The sequence below is a fragment of the Sander vitreus genome, chromosome 11 (assembly GCF_031162955.1).
Source record: "Sander vitreus isolate 19-12246 chromosome 11, sanVit1, whole genome shotgun sequence".
Taxonomy (NCBI): Eukaryota; Metazoa; Chordata; class Actinopteri; order Perciformes; family Percidae; genus Sander; species Sander vitreus.
Window position 1 is genome coordinate 22,271,346 of NC_135865.1, and position 23,413 is coordinate 22,294,758.

At 40.1% G+C, this 23,413-nt stretch overlaps 1 protein-coding gene across 6 annotated transcripts in view; it reads left to right on the forward strand.

The window, feature by feature from the left end:
- Positions 1–1,629: 1,629 nt before the first annotated feature.
- The window catches only part of usp9 (ubiquitin specific peptidase 9), a 47,957-nt gene continuing 26,173 nt past the window's right edge, over positions 1,630–23,413 (forward strand). For 5 of the 6 annotated variants that reach the window (XM_078262361.1, XM_078262364.1, XM_078262363.1 and 2 more), the window contains exons 1-12: positions 1,630–2,067; positions 6,845–7,119; positions 10,196–10,341; positions 14,406–14,485; positions 16,379–16,491; positions 19,948–20,166; positions 21,176–21,291; positions 21,391–21,642; positions 21,759–21,894; positions 21,986–22,138; positions 22,857–22,961; positions 23,127–23,333. In XM_078262361.1, coding sequence (XP_078118487.1) covers positions 7,012–7,119; positions 10,196–10,341; positions 14,406–14,485; positions 16,379–16,491; positions 19,948–20,166; positions 21,176–21,291; positions 21,391–21,642; positions 21,759–21,894; positions 21,986–22,138; positions 22,857–22,961; positions 23,127–23,333 — 1,635 coding nt within the window. In that variant the 5' untranslated portion in view covers positions 1,630–2,067; positions 6,845–7,011. The other variant, XM_078262362.1, reaches the window with a different exon arrangement.

The window sequence follows — 23,413 nt, forward strand, 5'->3', positions numbered from 1 at the left end:
TTAAGCTATTTAGAATAGTATCATATGAGGTGCTATACATTTGGATCATCACTAAAATTGACGCAGAATGTACATTTTCAGAAAGTATCCCACTTTACCACTATTCACCCTAGATGACACTGGCTGAAAAGGAATGTCCAGTGGGGCCAGTAGAATCCTACAAACCCTCAGTCGAGTCGCCTGAACCAGGGTATCTATTGCAAGTCCCAAAACACCCAATCCCCACACCCCCACTATCCACCTTGCCCCCCCCCTCCTCCTCAATAGCATTTAAAGCTACAGACACAGAAATAGCACATCCTAAGGAAAGCTTTGTGGGACTGGCTCTAGTGGCTGTAATTCTGCACCAAGGCTGAATTTCGGGAAAGAGACTTCAGATATAGTATTAGGGGACCACTGAGGCCTATATAAAAGCATCCAAAAAGCAGCATGTCATAGGACCTTTAACTAGAACTTAAAGGGTCGTTCGGTTCACCTATAGGCTTAAATCACATTAACTGATTTTCTTCTTTTGTTTTTAGTTGAATATGGTTATGAAACTGGTTTTAGTAGACAGTAAGCTATCTGTATTGTAGCCAGAAGACCTTAGGTCTACTCCACAGCGCTGTGAAGATATGGAATGCAAGACTCAAGATAGACAGACTTGAAAAATTGTGAACCTGTCCTAATTCCGACAATGCTCTTACCAAAGTGAAAGTGAAAGCTGAACAATTTTTTTTCCATAATTAGTTTCATAACTTTAAATTGTTGGCCATGAGGTTCTATTAAGTTTGTCCCTTGTTTGTATATTTCTAGTGATGTTACGTGCTGTGCCGTGCCGAGGCTTCAGAGCTTGAGAGGAAGTTTTGCGTGAAACGCATATCGAGGCTTGTATCGTTTTAGACCAATGACGTAATTGATGACGCCCGAAGCCCTAACAGTTAATAAATTATTGTTCCTGACATTTTTTTTTATCCCCTCTACGTAATTTTCCTAATTACACAAGCAGATGCATTGCCCTCTGCCCAGTTTACAAGCCCATTCACTACCCTCTGCCCGGATAAACCACTACCACTTTCCAGTTTTAGAACACTGATGCAATTATTATGAAACAATTATTCACCAAAAGATGGATTACACATGATGCATAGGCTACTTACAAGATATACAGTTTTGTTATAAAGCATAAGCCTAATTATCAGGAAAATATAGCATACACTATATTGATAGACTATTTATGGATTAGGCTACATCGAAATTGATTTCTTTTTTTATTCACGAGCCTTCATCTGTAATATATCTGCCTGTTTTACACTCTTTGACCAACAGGTGGTTTCGTGTGCATATTAAGCCTTGAGAAATTAACTCTTTTGCAAACAAATTTGCTGGAAAGCTTCAATGCTTCATTAAGATTCATCTCGCCATCACTTGTATTTTCTTCCACTCCAATAACTGCTGAAATGTCAGTTTGTGTGTATGTTTGAATTCTGTTATGTTCGATTTATTTTATGTTTGACCACCCCGTGCGATAGGAGGCGATATAGGCAAGTGCGTCAGGTTGCTCGGTTTTTAGTTTTTTTTTCCTCTCCTGGTTTTAATGAAACTACGGATTGACATCCTCACTGGAGCCGGAGTCACTTATCAGAATTGAGAGGGGTTTTATGCCCTTTCCATTCAGTTGGTGTTGTGTTTGCTGCGCTGCTCTCGGTTGTGGTGCAAACGAGCTAGCTAATAGACAACGCTGACTGTGGAGTTCACACAGTCGTCTGGCCTGTTTTACTGAACGGCATTTGTGTCCGACTGCGCTTCCGCCATGTTGAACTGATTCAAGTTGTGACTGCTGGAACTGAAGTGACAAGCTCCAGACATCGGACTAACGTTAGAGAGAGTTAGGGGGCTGTTACCGCGTCGGTGACGCAGGAAAAACACCCAGAAGCAGAGGGAAAAACGTAGGAATTAGATCTTTCTAGTAACAGATTTGGGGTCCTGCGAAACTGTCCCTGATATAGGCCACGTTTATGTAATTACGACATCGTTCAATGCTGGACGTAGCCCGTGAATAGAGGGGGAAGTCATATCAAATTCCTGGTGAGTTGTTAGCTAACTAACGTTAGCTCAGTGGTGATTGTTAGCTGGCTGCTGCTGCCATTAGCGTCAGCTGGTGGTGGATGCAAGGTAACATTACTGCATTTTGGTTGCTTGTGTTGTTCAGTTGCTGGTGGTTTTATCTCTGTTAGCTACTGCTTATTGAATCCGTGACAATGTCAACGCGATTAAACTGCAATTCATGGTTTTAACCGTACGTGTAGTCTGATTAGCTCACTCCGCTAGATTCACTGAAGCTAGCGCAGATGGTCCTTGACACTGTCTACAGACTGAGAAGGAACATTTCCTTTAAATGTTTACAAGTGACTGATATTTGGTTATCTTCCACTCACAATTTGGTATATTTCATTAATAGTAGATATATCAAAATCACGTTATTGTTAACGTTTTGTATCACTCTGGCCTCCAATATATAATTTTCAGTTTGTTTTAGCTAACGTTAAGTTATAACTTATACGGTACAGGTCACAGAACACCAACGTTACATTTCAGGAAATAGACGACTCCCCTGTCACTGATATGTTTTACGTTATCTAAGATAGCTAGCAACTTATTTTGAACGCTGAAATTGCTGCAGTGTGACGTTAAGCTAAATCGCGGGGTATTTATTTTATAGATGGGAAAAGTAGTTCGTTATAAGCCGCTTGTCAAAATAGGAACGTTAGCTAGCTAAATGCACCTTCGGGTATTTACTCGCACGTAAGCTAACGGCTAGCTAACTGTTTATCTAGCTAGATCGCTGGTCGTTAGCATGCTAGCACGACCGATGCTCATTGTAAATGGCGTTCCGGGAACATGGTTGGTCAACAATAACGCCGGGGAAAGTGATGTTAAATCGATAATCATTTGGGTTAGTGAGTAAACTATATGTGTGCTTAAGATCGTCCGTTATGTAGCAAAGATTTGGTGAGCAAGATTAATGTCAGGCCCTGGTCGAATAATGCGGCCTGCGTGTCTGTCTCAGCGTAACGGGCTTTGGACGACAAGGCCGTCACTGCTCTGCTGTCTGGGCGGATCTCCTTGTAGGCTAACCTAACGTTAGTTGCCGCAGCTAGCTATAGCAGCAGTCCTTAACTAACTAAACCACCAGCTGTTAACGCCGCTAGTTTGTATTGATAGCTACGTAATGCCACCGTGTACTTTAAATGCACCTGGGCTGTCTAATTTTGAAGCTATTCCAAGGTAACAGACATAATGTTACATGATCGATTTCAGCGTCCATAAAATGTTTTTTTAAATAACGTTATCGTTTCAAAGCCGGTTCAGTCCAAAAGGCCGCAGTTGTACATAGCGTAGCGCCTGTTTTAATGGTGGCTGTTATTGCCGTGTGTCTGTCACTTTTTTGACAGTGTTGTTAAAACATAACATGTTTTTTGTGCGTCATTAAAGTAACCCACCCTGTTCCCCCGTTAGTAGATAGTTAGCTAGCTAATGAGTGGTTTCACTGATAGTAGCTTTCAATACATGCAATGACATTTCGTTCTCAGCAAGCCAAAGACACTTGCCAGATTCTGCCTTAATAATGACTAATGTAATGTACCCTCTGTAATGACAGCTGCAACCCAGATTTCTGATGCAAAAGCAGATGTCACTGGCCACTTGTAAAATAGGAAATAATCTAGCTTCACTACCCTTAAATTAGGAAAACACTCTTAACCCACCCTATATCCACATTAGTAGATATTTAGCTAATGAGGGTTTTCACTGTTCAATACATTTTATGACATTTTGTTCTCAGCAAGCCAAATACACTCGCCAGATTCTGCCTATAATAATAACTTTAATGTACTGTCTGTTATGACTACTACAACCAAATTGCTGATGCAGATTTCTCTGGCCACCTAATTTGTGCAACATAAGAATCAATGTCTACCCATAAATAGAATTATGGTCAGAAAAAGTCAAATTAGCCACTTTAATACAACCGTCTTAAAGGACAAATCCGGCGCAAAATGAACCTAGGGTTTAATTACATATGTGTACCGAGTCGACCGTTCTCTGGGATATGTTTTCATGCTAATCGAATGTGACCAGTTTTATCGCAAACGGCTAATTACCTTATAACGCTAGTCGTCGGGGCAAGGGTAAAGTAAAAAGAAATCACTATTTCTACACCACTAACAAGGCTCAAAATGGCACCACACTTCCACGGTAGCATAATGAGGTTGCCTACATGTAAACGCATTGAGAACTTTGTAAGTGTACAGACAGTTTATTAAAAAGATAGTTTAGAAAGACAGTACCATTCACGTATACAGGCGGGAAAACAGTCACAACCAGACGAACGCCGTGCTTGAGCTATGTTACTGGTTGCACGGCATTCATCGTTCGACTGGTTGTGACTGTTTTCCCAAGATGGCGCCCGCCTGTATACGTGAACGGTCCTACAAGCTGGATCTTCTTGTCCTTGTTTTGTCAATCGTTCCTAATGGTAATAATTACATTGCACTCACTTAAGTTAATTTCTGAGATCTGAGAATGCCATGAAATCCACAAAAAGAAGTCAGACGGGGCAAAGAACAAGTGCGGTCAGACAATCCTGTTGGGATGTTTGTGTTTATTTTTTTAGCCAGGGTTTTTCCTGAATAGGGAAAGTTTTGGCGCCCCCCGAAGAGGTTTTAAGCCAGCGGCAAAGGAAAATCATGTGTGCCAAAGCATCTGATTTTCAGCAGCTAGCCTCCCTCTCATCCACAGCCGCTATGGTTTACACATGCGACTGCCGCTGCATTTTATTGACTGGACCTGACCGCCCTGCTGTAGTGCTGTTGGGATCTCCGTTTGCAGAGTGAGGCTGTACCGGACTCTCCCGGTGACCATGCTGCCCTAGAGACCGGCGGCGCAGCGAGAAGCTGCTGGTGACAGGCGCGGAGCTCTACTTCCGCCGGATCTCTGTCTGCTGCCTGTCCGTGCGGTGGGCTACACTGCCATCTGATCGCATCAGAAATACATTTAGCCCGTTTCATAACCGGTTAAAAACGTCTTGTAGTCGCGTTAAATAGCAGTCCAGTTCCGTGTTTTGGTACAATTGGTTTCAACACCTGATGCGAACCATACGACACATGAAAACCAGTTGCGACCGCTTTATCATTTCCCTGACCGCCTGAACAAGCTGCAGAGGCGGCTTCTTCTCGCTGCAGAGAGACTCTGCTGCGCCCCATTCACTTAACAGCGGCCGTTAAACTACAATTCATACGCAGTTCATATGCATGCCAAACCGTGGTGGTCCTACTGTATATTCAACATCACTAATCATTTATTGATCGATAGAATGCATTTCAAAATAGAAAAACTTTACACTTCATGACACAATTGTATTATTGTCCAAATGAGCTACAACAGTAATAGCAGTTTATGTAAGTCACTCCTAAATTCAATTTAGGAGCAAAACCACCTCCTCGGTGGGGGAGTTGTCTAACCGTCAAGCCCGGTTTATATTAATTAAACAAACTGGAATTGGGGGAACTGGGATCAAGTGTAGTAGGCTCAGGTCCCGGATGCGAAAGCCCCCTTACTGCCTAATATTCCATTGTATTTTATATTTTGAATTGTTACCTGCCACCAGAATTTTGTGTTTTCCTTGTCTTTACCATAAATTGGTGCCTAAAAATGTATCAGAATGCAGGAAATGATGTCTTTGACGCTCATTCTGAGCCAGGAAAAATACTGCTAGTAGCATGTAGCAATGTCACCTGTTCTCATCAAATAACTTAGTAAGCACAACTTTATTAAATCAATATGAAATAAAGGCCAAAACAACAAAAATAAGACACGGGTTGCAATAAACAGAGTTGGTAGACTAGGTAGCCTGATAAAGTATTTGAATGATAATATGCATTACTAATGAAAAAGTCAGGAGTTTTTCAATACCCCAGTCATAAAAACTGTAAAAATGTATGTAAAATAGTGTTTTCCCTTCGCTATCCATCACAGCTTTCCAATTGCCACGATACACACCTGAGGCTGTATGTTCATATCTGACCTTGCACACATTTGAGATGGTGCTGTTGACTGTTAGGACCTAAGATGGATTCAGGCAGGCTGTATCCTCTGGCTGCTTGCTTGTTCATAGCGAGTGTTGAGGGACCAGTGTTGGCATGATGGAACGGAGTTTCAGAGTTAAAATGAAACTAGGCTTTTGTAGTATTACGTTCACAGTGTAGCTGAGTCATTTTCTGAGCTGTTTATTATTATTTATATAATTATTATGAGGCTACATGGGCTGGTAGCGAACTGGCCATTGCAGTTTTGACTCCTCGTTGACAAATTTGGTGTCTAAAAGAAATGTAAAAATTATCGTTTGTAATTGACCTTTGAAGCTTCTCGGTTGTAATTTAGAAAAAGCATGCAGGTGTGGGAGACCTATCTAGAACTGTAACTTTAAGATGGTGCAGTGGCTGACTTTGTTAGTTGTAATTAAGATATGAGTCAGGAATAAGTCATTAGTGATTGGTGCTGGATATTCTGAATCTAATTTAATCAGTGATCTGTATCGGCCCTCCAAAGCCTTGCTGGAGCATCCTAATTCATAACACATCTAGTTGGTCACTAAGCACAGAACTTTTGTGATGAAGCTTGCGACAAAAAAGTAGTTAGCGACAAAAAAGTAGTTAACTACAAAGCACATCCAAATTAAGAACAAGTTGATGAAGATGGTCATTTTAGTACAAGAATACCCACCTGGTGTATTTGGCTCATGCATTATAAGTAACTTAACCAGCCTGTTGAAAAGTCTGACCTTTAACCCTCTTTCCTGTTGCAGGTTATGCAATGGTCTCAGCGGCACATCCAGATCTCCAGGTGCTTGTGTCCCTCTCTCGTGTGTTCGGGCTCTCTTCCCTCTGCTCTACAGCTGAGGTGGCTGTGATTTCCCTCCTGGCCAGCGCTCCCTAAGAGGCCAAGATTGCCAAGATCTGCCCTGTGGCGAGCATGACAGCCACCACGCGTGGCTCTCCGGTGGGAGGCAATGACAGTCAGGGCCAGGGCCAGGGCCAGGCACCTGATGCTCAGAGCCAACCCCCCCTGCCACAGAACCAGGTCAGTGTCATCCTTCTAACTAATACTCAACATAGACCTTTCCTTAATGTCTTTCACTACACTCGCCCTATTTTGTCCTACATGTTAAATATTTTTCTTCCTGTCTCCTTTTGGCTGGCTGGCAACTGGTTTCATCCAACTCCGTTTTCTATTTGTTTTAAAGTGCTCATATTATGCTTTTTCCCTTTCCTTTATTGTGTTATATATCTTTTTTGTGCATGTAATAGGTTTACAAAGTGAAAAAGCCCAAAGTCCACCCTAAAGGGACTTATCATCTCAAACGTACGTCACTTTGTAATACATGTTATGCTGGCCTAGCTGCTAGCGTGGCACGCCCTCATACTCTGCTTCTGACTGGTTTGTAGTGCTGACCTACGGTAGGTACGCGCAGTACCTTCAGTGTGACTCCCAACAAAGATTGAACAGAAGTGAGATCCCTCACTCTGTAGCTAAAACAGAGAGCTCAACACACAGGGTGAAAAGAGGAGCTACAGCAATGTGCAGTACAACAAAAATAGTGTTTTTTTTTTTGAAAATTAAACCATGTAAACCTATTCTGATATAACCTAAATACAATTATGAACCTGAAAATAAGCATAATATGACTATGCATTGCACTTCCTTTCCAATGGTAGACACATGTATTTAAGTTAACCTGGGAAGGGAGAAGGAACAGAGTGTTTTTGATATCCCACTTTGTTAGTCCAGATGCTTCAGCAGTTTTTTTTTAACAGATAATGCTCGTACCTAAACCACATACAGATGCCCAAGGGGACGAAAAGGGAGGGGAGGAGGGAGGGAGAAAGAGGGAGAAAGGCAGTGAAAGGCGAGGCATCAATGAACAGAGGTGTGTGTGTGTTGGTTAGAGATGAGCTGTAGTGAGAGGCAAGCTGCCTATGTAGGTCAGCCAAGCAGAAGGAGCCTTCACCACACACCCCCACATTTCATGTTTCTCAGTTACCGTATGCATCTCCCTTAACCATGCGTATCCCTCTTTTACATTTTCATACACATCTGCTCACACCACCACTGATGTTCATACACACTCGTTAGATTAGAAACGGGATTGGTCACTAGGGCTACACAGTAAAAAAAATTTTAAGTTAGTTGAAAGAGTATCAGTAGAAAACTGAACTTTAAAATGTAACTATCAGTTTTTATGTAACCTTTTCTGTCCAGTTCAATGTTAAATTTGTTTAATTCAGCAAGCAATTTGTTGTATTTTAGCAGTAAACTAAAAGCTGCAAAAAGGCATAACTGAGTACATTGTAAAATGTCTATTTATCCCAAGTAATATTGTTATTGGGATATTCAACAATGTTATTGCATATTTTCCTCATATCGTGCAGCCCAAATGGTCACATTGGTGCTAAAATGCACATTCATTGATGCACATTGTTGCCTATGTTTCTCAAACACTCTTCTTTCCAAAATATTCTATTTGACAGCACCGTAACATGGATACACCCACATACTAACACGTTTATACTTTTAACACAACCATGTCAGCCCTCGGTTTTTGTTTCCTCTGGGTAGATAAGGACAAAAAGAGCATTGCTCTGTATGCCAAATACTATCAGTGTAGGAGGTTGAATGGCCTTGTTTAAAGGCCTTTCAGGAGAGACACCTGCTTCTTTATGCCCACATGCATGTACACTTAGTGACCACAACAATAGAAACCCTACCCCCATACAAGAAATGGGCCTTGCCTTTCTATTGGTATATGGTACCATAGAAACAGGTAGTAAAGTTCCACTTTTGCTTTGGATGTCAAAAAGTCAGTTCCTTTGCACTTTTAAAAGGAATATTCAACCAAAGTCTGTTTGGTTGTTTTGCTTCAGATTTTGATTCATTTATGCAAGAAAACATTGACATTAGTAAAATACAATCCTCCTTCTAGGGATGTAGTAAGGCAGACAGATGCATTGAATTCTTTTTGGATGGATTGGTATTGGCTTTTTTAAAAACGGTTTGCTTTATTTGCAAACGTTTCTGAAAAGCATCATATGTCTTACGGATACATTCCAGGATATAATGTAAGTGTCCGTTCTCTGTCCTTTCTCACAGAAAGTTTTCAGAACAAAACCTTTAGCCTAATGTTACTACTGTGAGTCGTCAGCTTTACAGATATCGCACACAGCTAATGAACAATTCCAGATACATAACACATTTAGTGATGTGCATTTCATATCACATTTTCACTCACTGACACTTCTACTGTCATTACTAAACATTGTGCCAAAATATGAACAATAACGTCGCCGTTAGTGGGCTTATTTGCTAACGTTAATTACCGTTACATCCGAAAAACCCAGCAAATAGGTGGTACCCTAGGATACCTAAAACAGGTGATTTAACGTCACCCCTCATTTTACACACAGTTTAGCAACAAAACAGAATGCTGAGGGAACATTAACAATGTTTTTAGCTTCTTATCTCATCTGGGGTTTGATAAACAGTAAATTCATCAAATTCAGTGTCCATAACGCTATTTTTCAATATACTGTAACTGTCATATTTCACGGGCCCCGGGTGAGTGTGGTTTTCATGTCGAGGCTTTTGTCACTGTTTGTCTGCTTGCCTGAAAAACTGCTATAATTGCAGCGCCGCTGTTAAGTGTATATAGCAGAAACCCTGATGACAGTGAGCTAACGGACAAAGCTATATCTTGAAAAATGGGGGCTTTGCCACTATTTCAGCATTTCTTCACACCTCCAAAATAATGCTGTTGTTTTTTTGTTTGTTTTTTAATTTATGGCCATGTCATGTTTCATTATCCATATGTTAATAGACACAAAATCAAAACGGATCACCTCGAGGCATTCTGGTGGTTTAATGGTTTAATACACATGCCATGTTACCACGACATCCAGCCAGGAACCTGTCATCACCCCCTATCTCACCCTGTGTTTCCTGGCACTGTCATGCTGTCAAAAAAGAAAACCAATCACTAGCAATTAAAACATCAGAGGATGAACAACAACATGGCTGTTGCGTATATTCACCCGTAAGCCAAACATGAAATTCTTCACATCAATTCTTCATTGTATGATTTTGATTGTCTGGTTTTTTTTAGACATCCTCTCCGAACTCATCTAATGAGAACTCTCCAGTAAGCCCACCAGATGAGCAGGGCCAGGGGGATGGCCCCCCTCAGCTGGAAGAGGAGGAGCCCGCCTTCCCTCACACTGACCTAGCCAAGCTGGATGATATGATCAACAGGTATTTTCTCACATGCTTACACAGAGCATGCTTCATCCTCAGCCACCCCTAATTCAGCACACAAGATACAAAAGTGCATAGAAATATTGCTTAGTGCTATAAGTGGTCAAAAACGCTACAGGGTGTCTTTTAAGTGAGTTTGCTTGTAAAGTGGCACTTCCTAAAATTACCGTTTGTATTTAATCATGACAAACAGACAATATACCAATTATAGAGGCTTGCAAAAGTATTCAGGGTGTTCAGGGTGATGTGCAGTGTTAGTTTTCTGCCACACAGAGCGTTTTGCATTTAGGCCAAAAACTTCAATTTTGGTCTCATCTGACCAGAGCACCTTCCTCCACTTGTTTGCGGTGTCCCCCACGTGGCTTGTGGCAAACTGCAAACGGGACTTCTTATGGCTTTGTTTAAACAATGGCTTTCTTCTTGTCACTCTTCCATAAAGGCCCGATTTGTGGAGTGCACGACTAATAGGCTAGTTGTCCTTTGGATAGATTCTTCCACCTGAGCTGTGGATCTCTACAGCTCCTCCAGAGTTACCATGGGCCTCTTGGCTGCTTCTCTAATCAATGCTCTCCTTTCCCGGCCTGTCTATTTAGGTGGACGGCCATGTCTTGGTAGGTTTGCAGTTGTGCCATGCTCTTTCCATTTCCGGATGATGGATTGAACAGTGCTCCGTGAGATGTTCAAAGCTTGGGATATTTTTTTATAACCTAACCCTGCTTTAAACTTCTCCACAACTTTATCCCTGACCTGTCTGGTATGTTCCTTGGGCTTCATGATGCGGTTTGTTCACTCTAACAAACCTCTGAGGCCTTCACAGAACAGCTGTATTTATACTGAGATTAGATTACACACAGGTGGACTCTATTTACTAATTAGGTGACTTCTGAAGGCAATTGGTTGCACTGGATTTTATTTAGGGGTATCAGAGTAAAGGGGGCTGAATACTTTAGCACGCCACACTTTTCAGTTTTTTATTTGTAAAAAAAATAAATAAAAATTCTTAGCTCTCTATATTCTGTGTGCGCTGAAAAAAAATTCCGGTGTTAATACACAGCCCTGGCTGTGTAAATGCAAAACAAACCGAAGTTCACGAGCCACAAAACACTTTTCCAGCCAATCAGCAACAGGCGCTGTGAGTTGATGGTGAAGGGGAGGGGGGGGATGCAGCATGTGAAGGTGCAGGCTAGAGGGTGACAATGTTTCGGGACTCCCGTGGGAGTCCCGCCATACGGGAGTAAATTTCACTGTCGGTAACGTGTTTGGGACGGATAAAGCATAGAAATTAACGGGAGCGGGACGGAGCCGGAGAATAAATAAAACATGTTTTTGCTAATTGCATTTGCGATAATATCGCGATATGTTAAGACGCGATTTCCTAATCGCAAAGGCTACGTTTGGTCACGTGACTCGACAGAGCAAATCAGTCTGCACCTGCAGAGAAAGCATCAACTTAGCACGTTAATGCTACGCCGTACCTTGAGCAGATTTCTGTCATTCAAATAACTCTGAGTTGTAGTTTAAAACTTTTACAGCCATTTTAATAAAATGAAGAGTTTTATTCGTGCTCGAGTCCATACATGCAGTTAATGGATACAGGCACGCAGAACTGAAGGCTCGGTTAGCAAAGATTTGCTCTGATTAGTGGTTAGCTCCAGTTAGCTAGCTCCGTTATAAAGATATGGAGTGGAGGAGAGGGGTAACAACCAGACTCTGATGAATGACGTTCGGGGAGCTTTCAGAGCAGTGTGGCTGCGTTGTTTCACCGGTTTTATTAGTACAGTTAATCCCACGACAAGAATAAAGAATGAAAAAAATACACCGTTGTATATACTGTATATACTATATTTTTACTTATCTAACTGTCTAGTAAAGTTCAAAGACAGTGTTTAAAAAGTGCAATCCACATGTTTACATATGTTTATTACAGTAAATTATAATTAAATGTGAATACTACTAAGTGTGGTAAAGCCACATATTTGTTTTTATATTTCTGCAATCTGCACTTTAGTTTGTGTGATTTGTTTCTGACTTTCATATGAATGTTTACACCAGGCTTGGTCAGTGCTCAGTATACTACTGTGACTGAAGTAGTTAAATAAAAGATGTCATTCATATGAATTCATGCATCACCTAATTTCATCATCACATCCAGGCCTGGCCTCCAGGAAAGAACAGTCTATCTAATCTTGTATTGTTCATACTATACAATGATTTATTGCTTGTCTTTGTTGAATAATACAGAAGACAAAGAGCTTAAAAAATAATTGCATATTGAATCGCAATTGCAATATTTTTGAAAAAAAATCTCAATTAGATTATTTTCAAAAACTCACAATCCGTTTGTTGATTGGGAATACCGTGACCCGCAGGAGTCTCGAAAAATTGTCACTACCTAACCCATCCAGCAGTGAGAGACAAACGGCTCTGCAGCGCTGCATCCACACAACATCATCAGCAGAGCAGAGGAGCTGCTCTTGCTCCCTTGGGCCATCGCTGCAGCTGTGTGTGTGTGTGTGTGTGTGTGTGTGTGTGTGTGTGTGAAACACACACACACACACACACACACAGAATCAGAAAGGGTTTTATTGCCAAGTACATATTATTGTCAAAGTTTTTGAGGCACTTGTCCAAAGGACAAGTGCATTTCCGTTTCACTTGTCCACGCACAAAAGTCACTTGTCCGGGTAAAGATTTATCATTTTATAAAAAAAAATGTTTTGTATGTTTTGCTAATGCAGAATTCAAACAAACCGTTGAAAGCATCCAAACACTGTCAACATTAATACAATTCAGTTGAAACAGTAAAAACAAATGTGTCCCAAGAATAGATTTCCCCTTCAACAAGAACAAAGGATCTCCAGACTCCAGACTACTAATACGTTGCACACTGTACACCGGTGTGCATCACCAGAGGTAGTGGTGACTTGAACTTATACTATATCTAAAATAATTTTGTAGACATAACGGTAGATTTTGCCACGAAATGTTGGTGTTAACTTTTTTTTCTTTTTCTACATTTTCACTTTCTACCTGGCAGAGACTGATTTACCAAGGGATCCTTTAAAAGGTGTAGCTACTTTAGTTGATTATTAGCTGATATTTAATCAGGCAAGTCGCGGAGCTGAGGTTTTACAGTAACTGACGGACAAACGAGCAGTGGAGTAGTAACGTTACGAGGCAGAGAGACAGCCGCTTAATGAGTCAACTTAACTTCATGCTTCATCCACACAAAGCGCATTGCTGTCGCCACGAGTGACAGCTGTGTTTGGCTCGTTTTCTGTGAGCGATGTGGCGACGGGGTAACGTTAAGGTGGAGTTAGCCAACTAACACCGGCTGGGTGGCTTGCTGGTTCCGCCGTGCTTTTATGCTGCATCGCTTACAGAGAATGAGCTGAACAGTGGGCTGGGTCTAACATTAGCGGTCCGCTGACCCGCTGCTGCTGAGTCTAACGTTAGTTAATGTATTCGTTTCAAATCTGTAAAATAAAATCGGTAACATAGACGTAGGCTAATGAGTGGCACATAACGTGAAGTAACATGCCATTTTATTTTGTCTGAGTTTTAACTTGTCCAAGTAAATTTCTCTTCCACTTGCCCTACAAAAAAATCCACTTGTCCTGGACAAGCCTTAATGTCGAGCCCTGGAATATAAAATGTTTTTTATAGCACTTTTTAATGAGTGATTGATTGTGTAAAGGTGTTCACGAGATACCAACCTTTCGTGAACTTGTGAATTTCGCCAGCCATCTTCTCTCGTTTTCATGGAGACAGACTCGGTGTGCACGGAGGAGAGGGGCTGTGTGTGCGAGAGACGTGTGTGACAGAGAGACGGAAGGAGCGCATGGAAAGGAAATGCAGCTGAACGAATACGCTGCGTGTTTTTAAATAGCTTTCAAATCAATAACGAAACGCAATATGTGGCGGCCGTTGTTGATTCTGTGGTGCACCGCCACAAATTAGTCTGTGTGGGAAACACTGATGTAGATATACCATGCAGTATCCATGCTTCTTGCACACATGGAGGTTTTTCTGTTGATTCACGTTCTTTTTTCTTCTCCCAGGCCTCGTTGGGTCGTTCCAGTTTTGCCAAAAGGAGAGTTAGAAGTCCTTTTGGAAGCTGCTATTGACCTGAGTAAAAAAGGTAGGAATATACAGAATGTTCTTTTATGTCTATAGAAATGTTTGTGATATTCACATCCCACAGTCAAGCAATGTAAAGGCTAATCATGCAGTGCTGATTATTAAGTCTATCAGCCCACTACCAGACCCCAATGTGTCTTTTTCAAATAGTATTTTTTGTTACTTTGATCTAAAATAGTGTAATATATTAAACAAAGATATATTTAATTTCCAATTAGAGGAAACGGAGAATAGCAATACATATTCACATTTTAGAAACCGTAACCAACAAAAATAAACCTGCTGTGCTTATGATTAATGGATTCTAAATAGTTTGTGTGATTAATTTCTATCGTTATTTTCATTATGAAATCTTCTGTGCTTGTTTTGCTCAACCAACAGTCCAAAGCCCAACAATTTTTAATTTAAATAAAGCAGCACATTGCTAAACTTTTTGAGAAGCTTGACATTTCACCACTAAATCAAGCCTTCTTCCACCTGATACTTCCCTCTGTACTGAACCAAATATACATGACCTTTACTTTTATCTGAACTAATTATGTATGTAAAACTACCTACCTCAGGTCAGTGCCAGAATTGCAGGCCTACTCTGCCTATTACATCCAGGCTGATCGACTCAATAATCCAAAATATCTCGTCAATATATGTTTTGTTGTGTGACTGAGATCAATTTCCAGAAATCCATCTTGTTGTATTGTCTGAACAGGGCTCAAAAAGTAGCCCCAATTTTAAAACTTTCCAAATTATGTCAAAAGTCTTGTCTTTAATGTCCTTATATTTAGTCTTAAAGTGGCTATTTGGAACTTTCAGTTTGTGTTGATTCTAGCAGCCGCCTTGGACAAAAACTGTAGTGTTTTTATCCACACCTGCTATAGTTAAGGTCTTTTCTTTACGGTGCTATTACCCACTGTAGATTTACTGAGTTAGCGCTACCGGGAGGTCATATAGTCGCTATGAATGTTTTGCCTAGACAGAAAATCATTCATTTACAATAAGAGAATACGTTATAGATGCATCGTTGCATTTCAAGTGTTGCATACGGTAACTTAGCCTACTTTGGATGTATCGTGAGCTAAACCGGGTGTCACGAGCCAAAGCATTAAGAGTTTGTTGTAGCAACCAACGTAATAATAACTTTGATTAATATAGCACATTATATGAAACCTGAGGACGCTTTACACAAGTATAGGGGAACAAAGGAAAAGAAAATAGTAGGCCAACACAAACACGGACTGAAAAGAAATAAAACTGGGTACTAAATGGAAGGGGGACTTAATTTAATGTAGATTACTGACGTACAACCACATTGCGCATTGTAAAGTTATTTTATGAATGAAATGGACATATTGCATACCTAAGGGCCAATTCGGTTATGGTTTTGAATCATTTACAATCCCGTAATTGTCTCCTTCTGTTGAAAGCCTGACTGAATCGGGTTTTCACATGTTGTCTTTCACTTTTAGCTTTTAGTTCTTCTTTGTTTAAGTTCCTTCTTTTCTGTGATGGTCCTGCCCAAATATCAGCAATAACTACAACAGGAAACTTGTAAAATACAATTATGGTCGGGTAAAAAAAAATCGGACCAGGGCAAAGGCATTTATAAAAAAATACCAAAATAGCGTTCTTTACACTGTTAATCTTGTTTGGTCTTACAGGTCATTTATGATCATCAGATTAAAAAGTTACAGTTTCAGAAACATTTTAAAGTTACATATTGTTACTTTAAAAATATATTAACGATAATTAAATATAATTATCTAATATTTGCAGAGAATCTACATTTGGCTTTGTAACCTCCTTCATGCTCTTCATGTTCATTAGTGTCTTTTCATTTCACTTTGTAGCACATTTTATATGAATTGTGTGGTATTAAATGGGATGTATTTCCTTGCAGGACTGGATGTTAAGTGTGAGGCATGTCAGAGGTTTTTCCGAGATGGTCTGACCATCTCCTTCACAAAGATCCTGACGGACGAGGCGGTCAGTGGCTGGAAGTTTGAGATTCATGTGAGTTTTTATTGTTGTATGTATTTTGGTACTTTGAAAAATAGCTTCTTAAAGCCAAAAAATCTGTGTCAAAGGAGACCTATTATGCTTTTCTGTATTTTTTGTCATATCTACAATGTTACAATGCCGGATGTTCATATTCATATAATACTATCATATTATAACCTTCAAATAATGAGGTAAACGATACAAATAAAAATAAATCCCTGTCAGCCAACGCCTCTGATTTTCCACTGTCCCCGCTCTGATTTTAACCCACACTTAGATTTCTATGGTCATCTGCTTTAGGCACACTACTGCAGTGTTATTACATTGCCTGCTACATATAGCTACATCCTAACATCAGGGAAACCTGTAATCTTGGTTGTAAATGTTGGTAATTTCTCCCTAGTTTCGGATCACTTTCCTGTTAAGACATTTTAAATAAATCATTTAAATTTGACCATATGGCCTTAGCAATAAACAAGCCATTCTTTAATGTCACTGACTGTTCTTTTGTGCTCCTTTTGCAACCGCACGTGTCGCCCCCTACTGGAATTCAGATTGAATGGAGGTTTAAGGCACTTCTGCATTTGCAGCACTTCGCCGAACCGGATGCGTTGTCCATTAATATTATACAGTCTATGGTTCTTGCAGAAAATGACTACTTCGTACTGGTTTAAATAGGAGGGATCAAATGTGTTATGAAAGGTTGACAACAATCTATATTATTGTCAGGTGGCATGACTCAGCAGCATAGTCACCCTAGCTTTATTTATTCTTTGACATCCTTTCACTTATCTCACTAGATGCATGCATTGTTCAGACCTGCCTATAAATTGAGATTTCCTTTTGGTTTTCTTAGAGCTGAGTAAAAGAGGCAACGACCGAAGCAATTCAATGGTCTTTTTGTTAGAAGTGGCTGTTGCTGGCTGTTGTGTTCTATTAAGGAGATTGATCTCTGGAATCTTTTCATGATAAACCAGTGGGACAAACAAAGGCATAAATGAGCAAAAACAACTTTTTCTCCTTCTACCCTGAAATAATGTTGACTACATTAAAAAAAAAGTATTTTATACCGTTAAACAGGAAACACTTACTTTTTATGATCCACAGCTGCTCCGATTATTCTCATTACACTCAAATGTTTAGGGTGCAACCAGATTCTTGTAAATGACTTGACTTTACAATTGATATCTGGCTCCTTCAGATCTTTGAACCAGTCAGGAGCCATGCAGAAGGGGCAGCGAATTGTCATTTTATTAATGATATAATTAGCAGGCACAGTTTTTATTTGTTTATGTGGAAATCTGAAGTTTTCACTTAAAAAATGTTAATGATGTGAAATTCCAGTAATTGCACCAAAATGTTAGTAAAACATTGGACTTGGCAGGTAGTCTATTTTCGGAGTTAAGTCTGTAGCAGCTCTCCTATTAATGCTCGCTTGACTGCAGAGTAACTGGGCAGAAGCCATGAATAATATAGTATTTCTCATATTTCCAGGTACATTGTATTACTGTTAAGGTATCAGTTATAACATTCGATTTTTATAAACAAGAACGCTAACTAATAGCACATAATAGTTTGAAGTGTGGACCCACACTGTTGAATCAGTTTAAACTTATTTTTTGGGTAAAGCCCTAAGGTGTTTGTTTTAGGTCATGGCATATGACTGATCTTTTTGTTATTTGTGCAAAAACACATTAAATATAAATGTATTATACTGTGCCAAATATCTTTATTGTATTATAAGGAAAGATCTATTGTGGTAACATATTTTCAGCAGAGCTTCCACCCTTTCTTAAACTGTTTTTAGCATACTGGGCCTCTGAAATCAACTTTAATGGCTGCAGAAGAGTAGATCCAGGAAATAAAAGCTTACAATAAGAGAAGATTCAGACATTAGCTGAGTTACAGGCTACTATGCTAACTCATATGTTTTTACACAGTGCATAATTTTGGTGATATTGCAGTCACCAGTCCACAGCTGTTGTGGTTGGAATTGACTTAATGTAGTTAACTTTTTTTTCTAATCACATCAAGAAACAATGGTTCTGTAATTCTGTTTGTTTGGCAAGATGAACAGGTGACATATGTACACTGTTGTGGAATGGGTGTTGGGATTCATTAGATGATGTCAAACTGTATTTATGAACATTTTTGTTGTAATAAGTCAAAATATACTTGGACCACCCAAGCAAAGCCTGTGTGGGAAAACACTGGATTTTCAGGTCAAAATGCAAGAGTATTGTTACTAAACCAGAAGTGGATGGCAGTAGGGCCGCAGCTATCGATTATTTTAGTAATTGAGTATTCTACCGATTATTCCATCGAGTAATCGGATAAGAAATACTTTTGTTTTATTGAAGAGCAATAATAAACAATAGTTTGGTTACATTTTCGGAAAAAGCAACATTTGTGTTGCCTACATTGCTTACAATATCATCTCTCCAAAAACTAAACATATGAAGTGCATTTAAGTGCCATATTACATTGTAAAATTTTTAAAGAAAACATTTTCTGAAATGACATCAACCTCACACACCGCCTACATTAAACATACATAAACATGACCTTAAGTTGTGCAACTTAACTTTTAGAACTACAAGTTTCATCCTGAGACTGATCTGTATATAGGCCTATATGTAAATATAAGTATATGTAAATATTAGTTATACTAAACCTATTTGTATTTATATATTTAATTACAATGTCACACAGCTCTGTTACACTTATGCTAGTAGATCGTTGATCAGCTGTTTCTCCGTGAAGAGTGAGAGAGAGTGGTGCGCAACAATCGGCTGTTTCTCCGAAGGGATAGTCAACAAGTCGGCTCTTTAGAGCAAATTGTGGTCACTGCTACGTATTTTCTTGTCTTTGTTTTTGGTAGTTGTTGTGTTTGGTGTAGTTTCATCGTCCATACAACTCCGTGATTTACTTTTGTCGGGTCCGCTTCGTGGAATGGATGAGAAATGTTTTCTGTTGAGATGCAGAAGCATTGACGTCGTGCTATTATTGTGGTAAGCTAGTTCGGTTTTTCAGTAGACCCACTGTACAGAGTTCTCGTTTTAATTACGTTTGATCTGATTCCAAACTTGGACACTTCCTGTCGTTTTCTCCAGCCTGTCTCTTCTCTTAGCCCCTCACTATTTACGCTCTGGCATGTGTCGCCAGCAGACTGAGCAGCGTCTGGTGTGCGGCAATAATAATGACCCATGTGGAAACACCGTCCGTCAGCAATACAACGTTGGTAACATTGATTTAACGAAGCTTCGAGGCAAATCATTTTGCATCGAGGATTTTTTTGTATTCGAGGAATCGTTTCAGCCCTAGATGGCAGCATTTCTGAGAAAGGACATTTTCCTGTTAGACTTGAAATTCTCTTCCTCGCCCGCCCTTTTTTTCCTCTGTCTTTCGTAGTCTAATTGTTGATATGCCGCTGTTTTTTTTTTTCTGTCCACAAACCTTGTTTCACAGAGATGTATCATCAATAACACACACCGGTTGGTGGAGCTGTGTGTGGCCAAGCTCTCTCAGGACTGGTTCCCTCTATTGGAGCTGCTGGCCATGGCCACCAACCCTCACTGCAAGTTCCACATCTACAATGGCACACGGCCCTCTGAGACTGTCCCTGCTGGAGCACAGCTGGCTGACGATGAGCTCTTTGCCCGACCACCAGACCCACGCTCTCCTAAGGTGAATCACCACCGCAACAGTTAGCCAAATACGAACATATTACCTTTTTTAATAAAATTATGAGGCTCATTATAGAGTCTTTCATCCTTCTTCTTTCAACTGGCCAGGTTTTGCTGACCCATTCGCCCTGCAACAGCTTTAGATTGTACTTTTATTACACTTTTAATACACTTATTTCTTTTATATGATAAATGTTTAGGTGTGTATACAATTATAAATAATTTTGTCAGGAACTGTCATGCAGAAAACAGGCCGTTTCTTCCTCCAGAGAACAGTCAGTCAGCCGCCTCCTCCTCCTCCTTCCCCCCCCCCAGACATATAGTGAGCCTTAGCCTTACCCTAAGGGCCCTTACGAAATGAAGAGAATCCCTCTCTGGAGTAGCCTGATATTGAAAAATATGGAACTCACTGTCTAGAAGCCACTTAGTCCTTGTGTCAGAAAGAAGATTGTATAAAAGAGAAGGTGGATACACCAGAGAATAGTAATTTTACAGTGAAAAGTGATGAATACAGCGTGGGCATGGGGTCAGTGAATAGTACTGCAGTGCTGCTTGCCTGTCTGCCTCTGTTGGCAGGGGGCCCAGGACTACTTAGGGCTCCACTGTGCAACTATTAAGTCAGATATGCTAATGTTGTATTATTATTTATTTTTTTAGCTTAAAGTTATTTAGTGGCTAAAACGCAGCAGTCAAATTTCTTGTTGGGGAAAAAAGCTGTTTGAAGTCTCTCCCAGTTCCCCTTTAATACTGTGTCTCTTACTCGATGCCTTGGATCTCTTTCTCAAATGAGATTCGAGAAGAAGATAATGCATGAAAATATAGTTTTTCAAACTTGTAATTGTGAACTTAGCTGTAGGGAAAAATCTGGAAATTAGTTCATTTTGTTGAGTAAATGTCTGTTATAATCCCAACCTGAAATCTCTTCAACACAATTTGTGAAACCATCCCTCAGTCAACAGATTAAAGGCAACTTCTTCAATGTGTTTTCTCTCTATTTTTATAATCCACAGGGCTGGTTGGTGGACTTAATAAACAAATTTGGCACGTTAAACGGGTTTCAAATGTTGCACGATCGCTTCATGAGCGGCCAAGCACTGAACGTCCAGATCATCGCTGCACTTATCAAGTGAGGCTACATAATGTCGATGGGCTTTCCTTAACATTTCATTTGCTCTAATGTTCTTACAAGTTTGTGTGAGCTAATTTTGCGTTCTCTGCATTACAGGCCTTTTGGCCAGTGTTACGAGTTCCTCACATTGCACACGGTAAAGAAGTACTTCCTTCCAGTCATCGAAATGGTTCCCCAGTTTCTAGAGAATCTTACAGATGAGGAGCTAAAGAAAGAGGCCAAGAATGAAGCCAAAAACGACGCACTGTCCATGATAATCAAGTCTCTGAAGAATCTGGCTTCTCGTGTACCAGGGCAGGAGGAGACCGTGAAGAATTTAGAGATTTTTAGATTAAAAATGATTCTTAGGTGAGTTTTAAAAGAGCTGAGTCTTTGTCAGTTCTTATCACCAAAGTAAGCATTTTCTTTCAAATTTGAGTGCAATATGATTTAATGTTAAATAAATTCTCAATTCTTATCACCAGGTTATTGCAAATTTCTTCTTTTAACGGCAAAATGAATGCACTAAATGAAGTTAACAAGGTGATCTCCAGTGTGTCCTACTACACTCATCGGCATAACCCTGAAGAGGAGGAGTGGCTGACTGCAGAGCGCATGGCGGTAGGCTCAGCTCTTGACTTTGGTACTGTGCATCAAATATTTCTCTGTATCTAAAATCCGATTCACTCTGTGTCTTCTTGTCCTACGTCAGGAGTGGATCCAGCAGAACCACATTCTGTCCATTGTGCTGAGGGACAGTTTGCACCAGCCGCAGTACGTAGAGAAGCTGGAGAAGATCCTTCGTTTCGTTATCAAAGAAAAAGCTCTTACAATGCAGGATCTGGACAACATCTGGGCGGCACAGGTACACTGCAACCAACAATATTTTTAGTATTATTCTCATGAATAATTGTTTAGTCTATAACGTGACAAAACCAAAAGATTCACTCATGTAGTATATTTCTAATAACATGACACAAAGCAAGCTAAGCCAGCAAATGTTTGTTTTTCTATAGTTCTGTATTTACCTAATGCTACATTACAAAAATAATGTAGAGCTTTATCCTGACAGAATACCCCGGTGAATTTCAGCTTCAACTTTTTTTAGCCCCACACATTTTTGAAAGAGAGCAGCTAATATTGATAATGAGAGCAAGTTAGCGGACTGCTGAGTCGACTCTCACACTGAGCGGAAATGGAAACGCTGTGCTCCAACATTTGTCTTTCGGTTTAATAAAAGTTATTCATTTTTATGGGTTCTGTTATTCTACAGTATTGAAAAAAAAAAGGGATATCTGAATCCCAAAATTGAAATACGAATACATACCCAACAAATGAATATCCAAATAGTTGAATATTTGGGTCTAGCCCTAGTACAAATAATGGCTCTCTTTTCTGTAACTGAAACATAACTGCAGTTGTTCCTCCCAAACAAAAAGTTGGCTGCTGCAAAAAGTACTGGCTGTCAATTGCTACTTGTCCACATTGCAACTGCAGCATATCCCAGCCACTGCTGAGACGTCTGGTGTTGGACGTTAAAAGCATTTTGTTAACCCAACTGTCTGGTTGTTGTGTATCTGCAGGCTGGTAAGCATGAGGCCATTGTGAAGAATGTTCATGACCTCCTGGCCAAGCTGGCATGGGACTTCTCACCTGAGCAGCTCGATCACCTTTTTGACTGTTTCAAGGTTAGTAAGAGTTGTATTAATAAATTAAGGGGTTTTGTATAGAATATACTGTATCTTTTCATTTGGTTCTTGCTTAATCACATTACAGTTGAATTGTTGCATCACAACAACATGCTCTTGTATGCCCTGCCTTAACCTCTGGACTTGGTTGTTCCTCTTGTGCAGTCAAGCTGGACCAATGCCAGCAAGAAGCAGCGTGAAAAACTGCTGGAACTTATCCGGCGCTTGGCTGAGGATGATAAAGATGGGGTGATGGCCCACAAGGTCCTCAACCTGCTGTGGAACCTGGCACACAGCGATGATGTGCCTGTAGACATCATGGACCAGGCTCTTAGTGCTCACATCAAAATATTAGATTACAGTTGTTCACAGGTACATGTTGGTGAATGTGTTTTACGGTTTTATAGGCAAAATAACAGATGGAGGGCTAATTTAAAAAAAATACTGAGGAT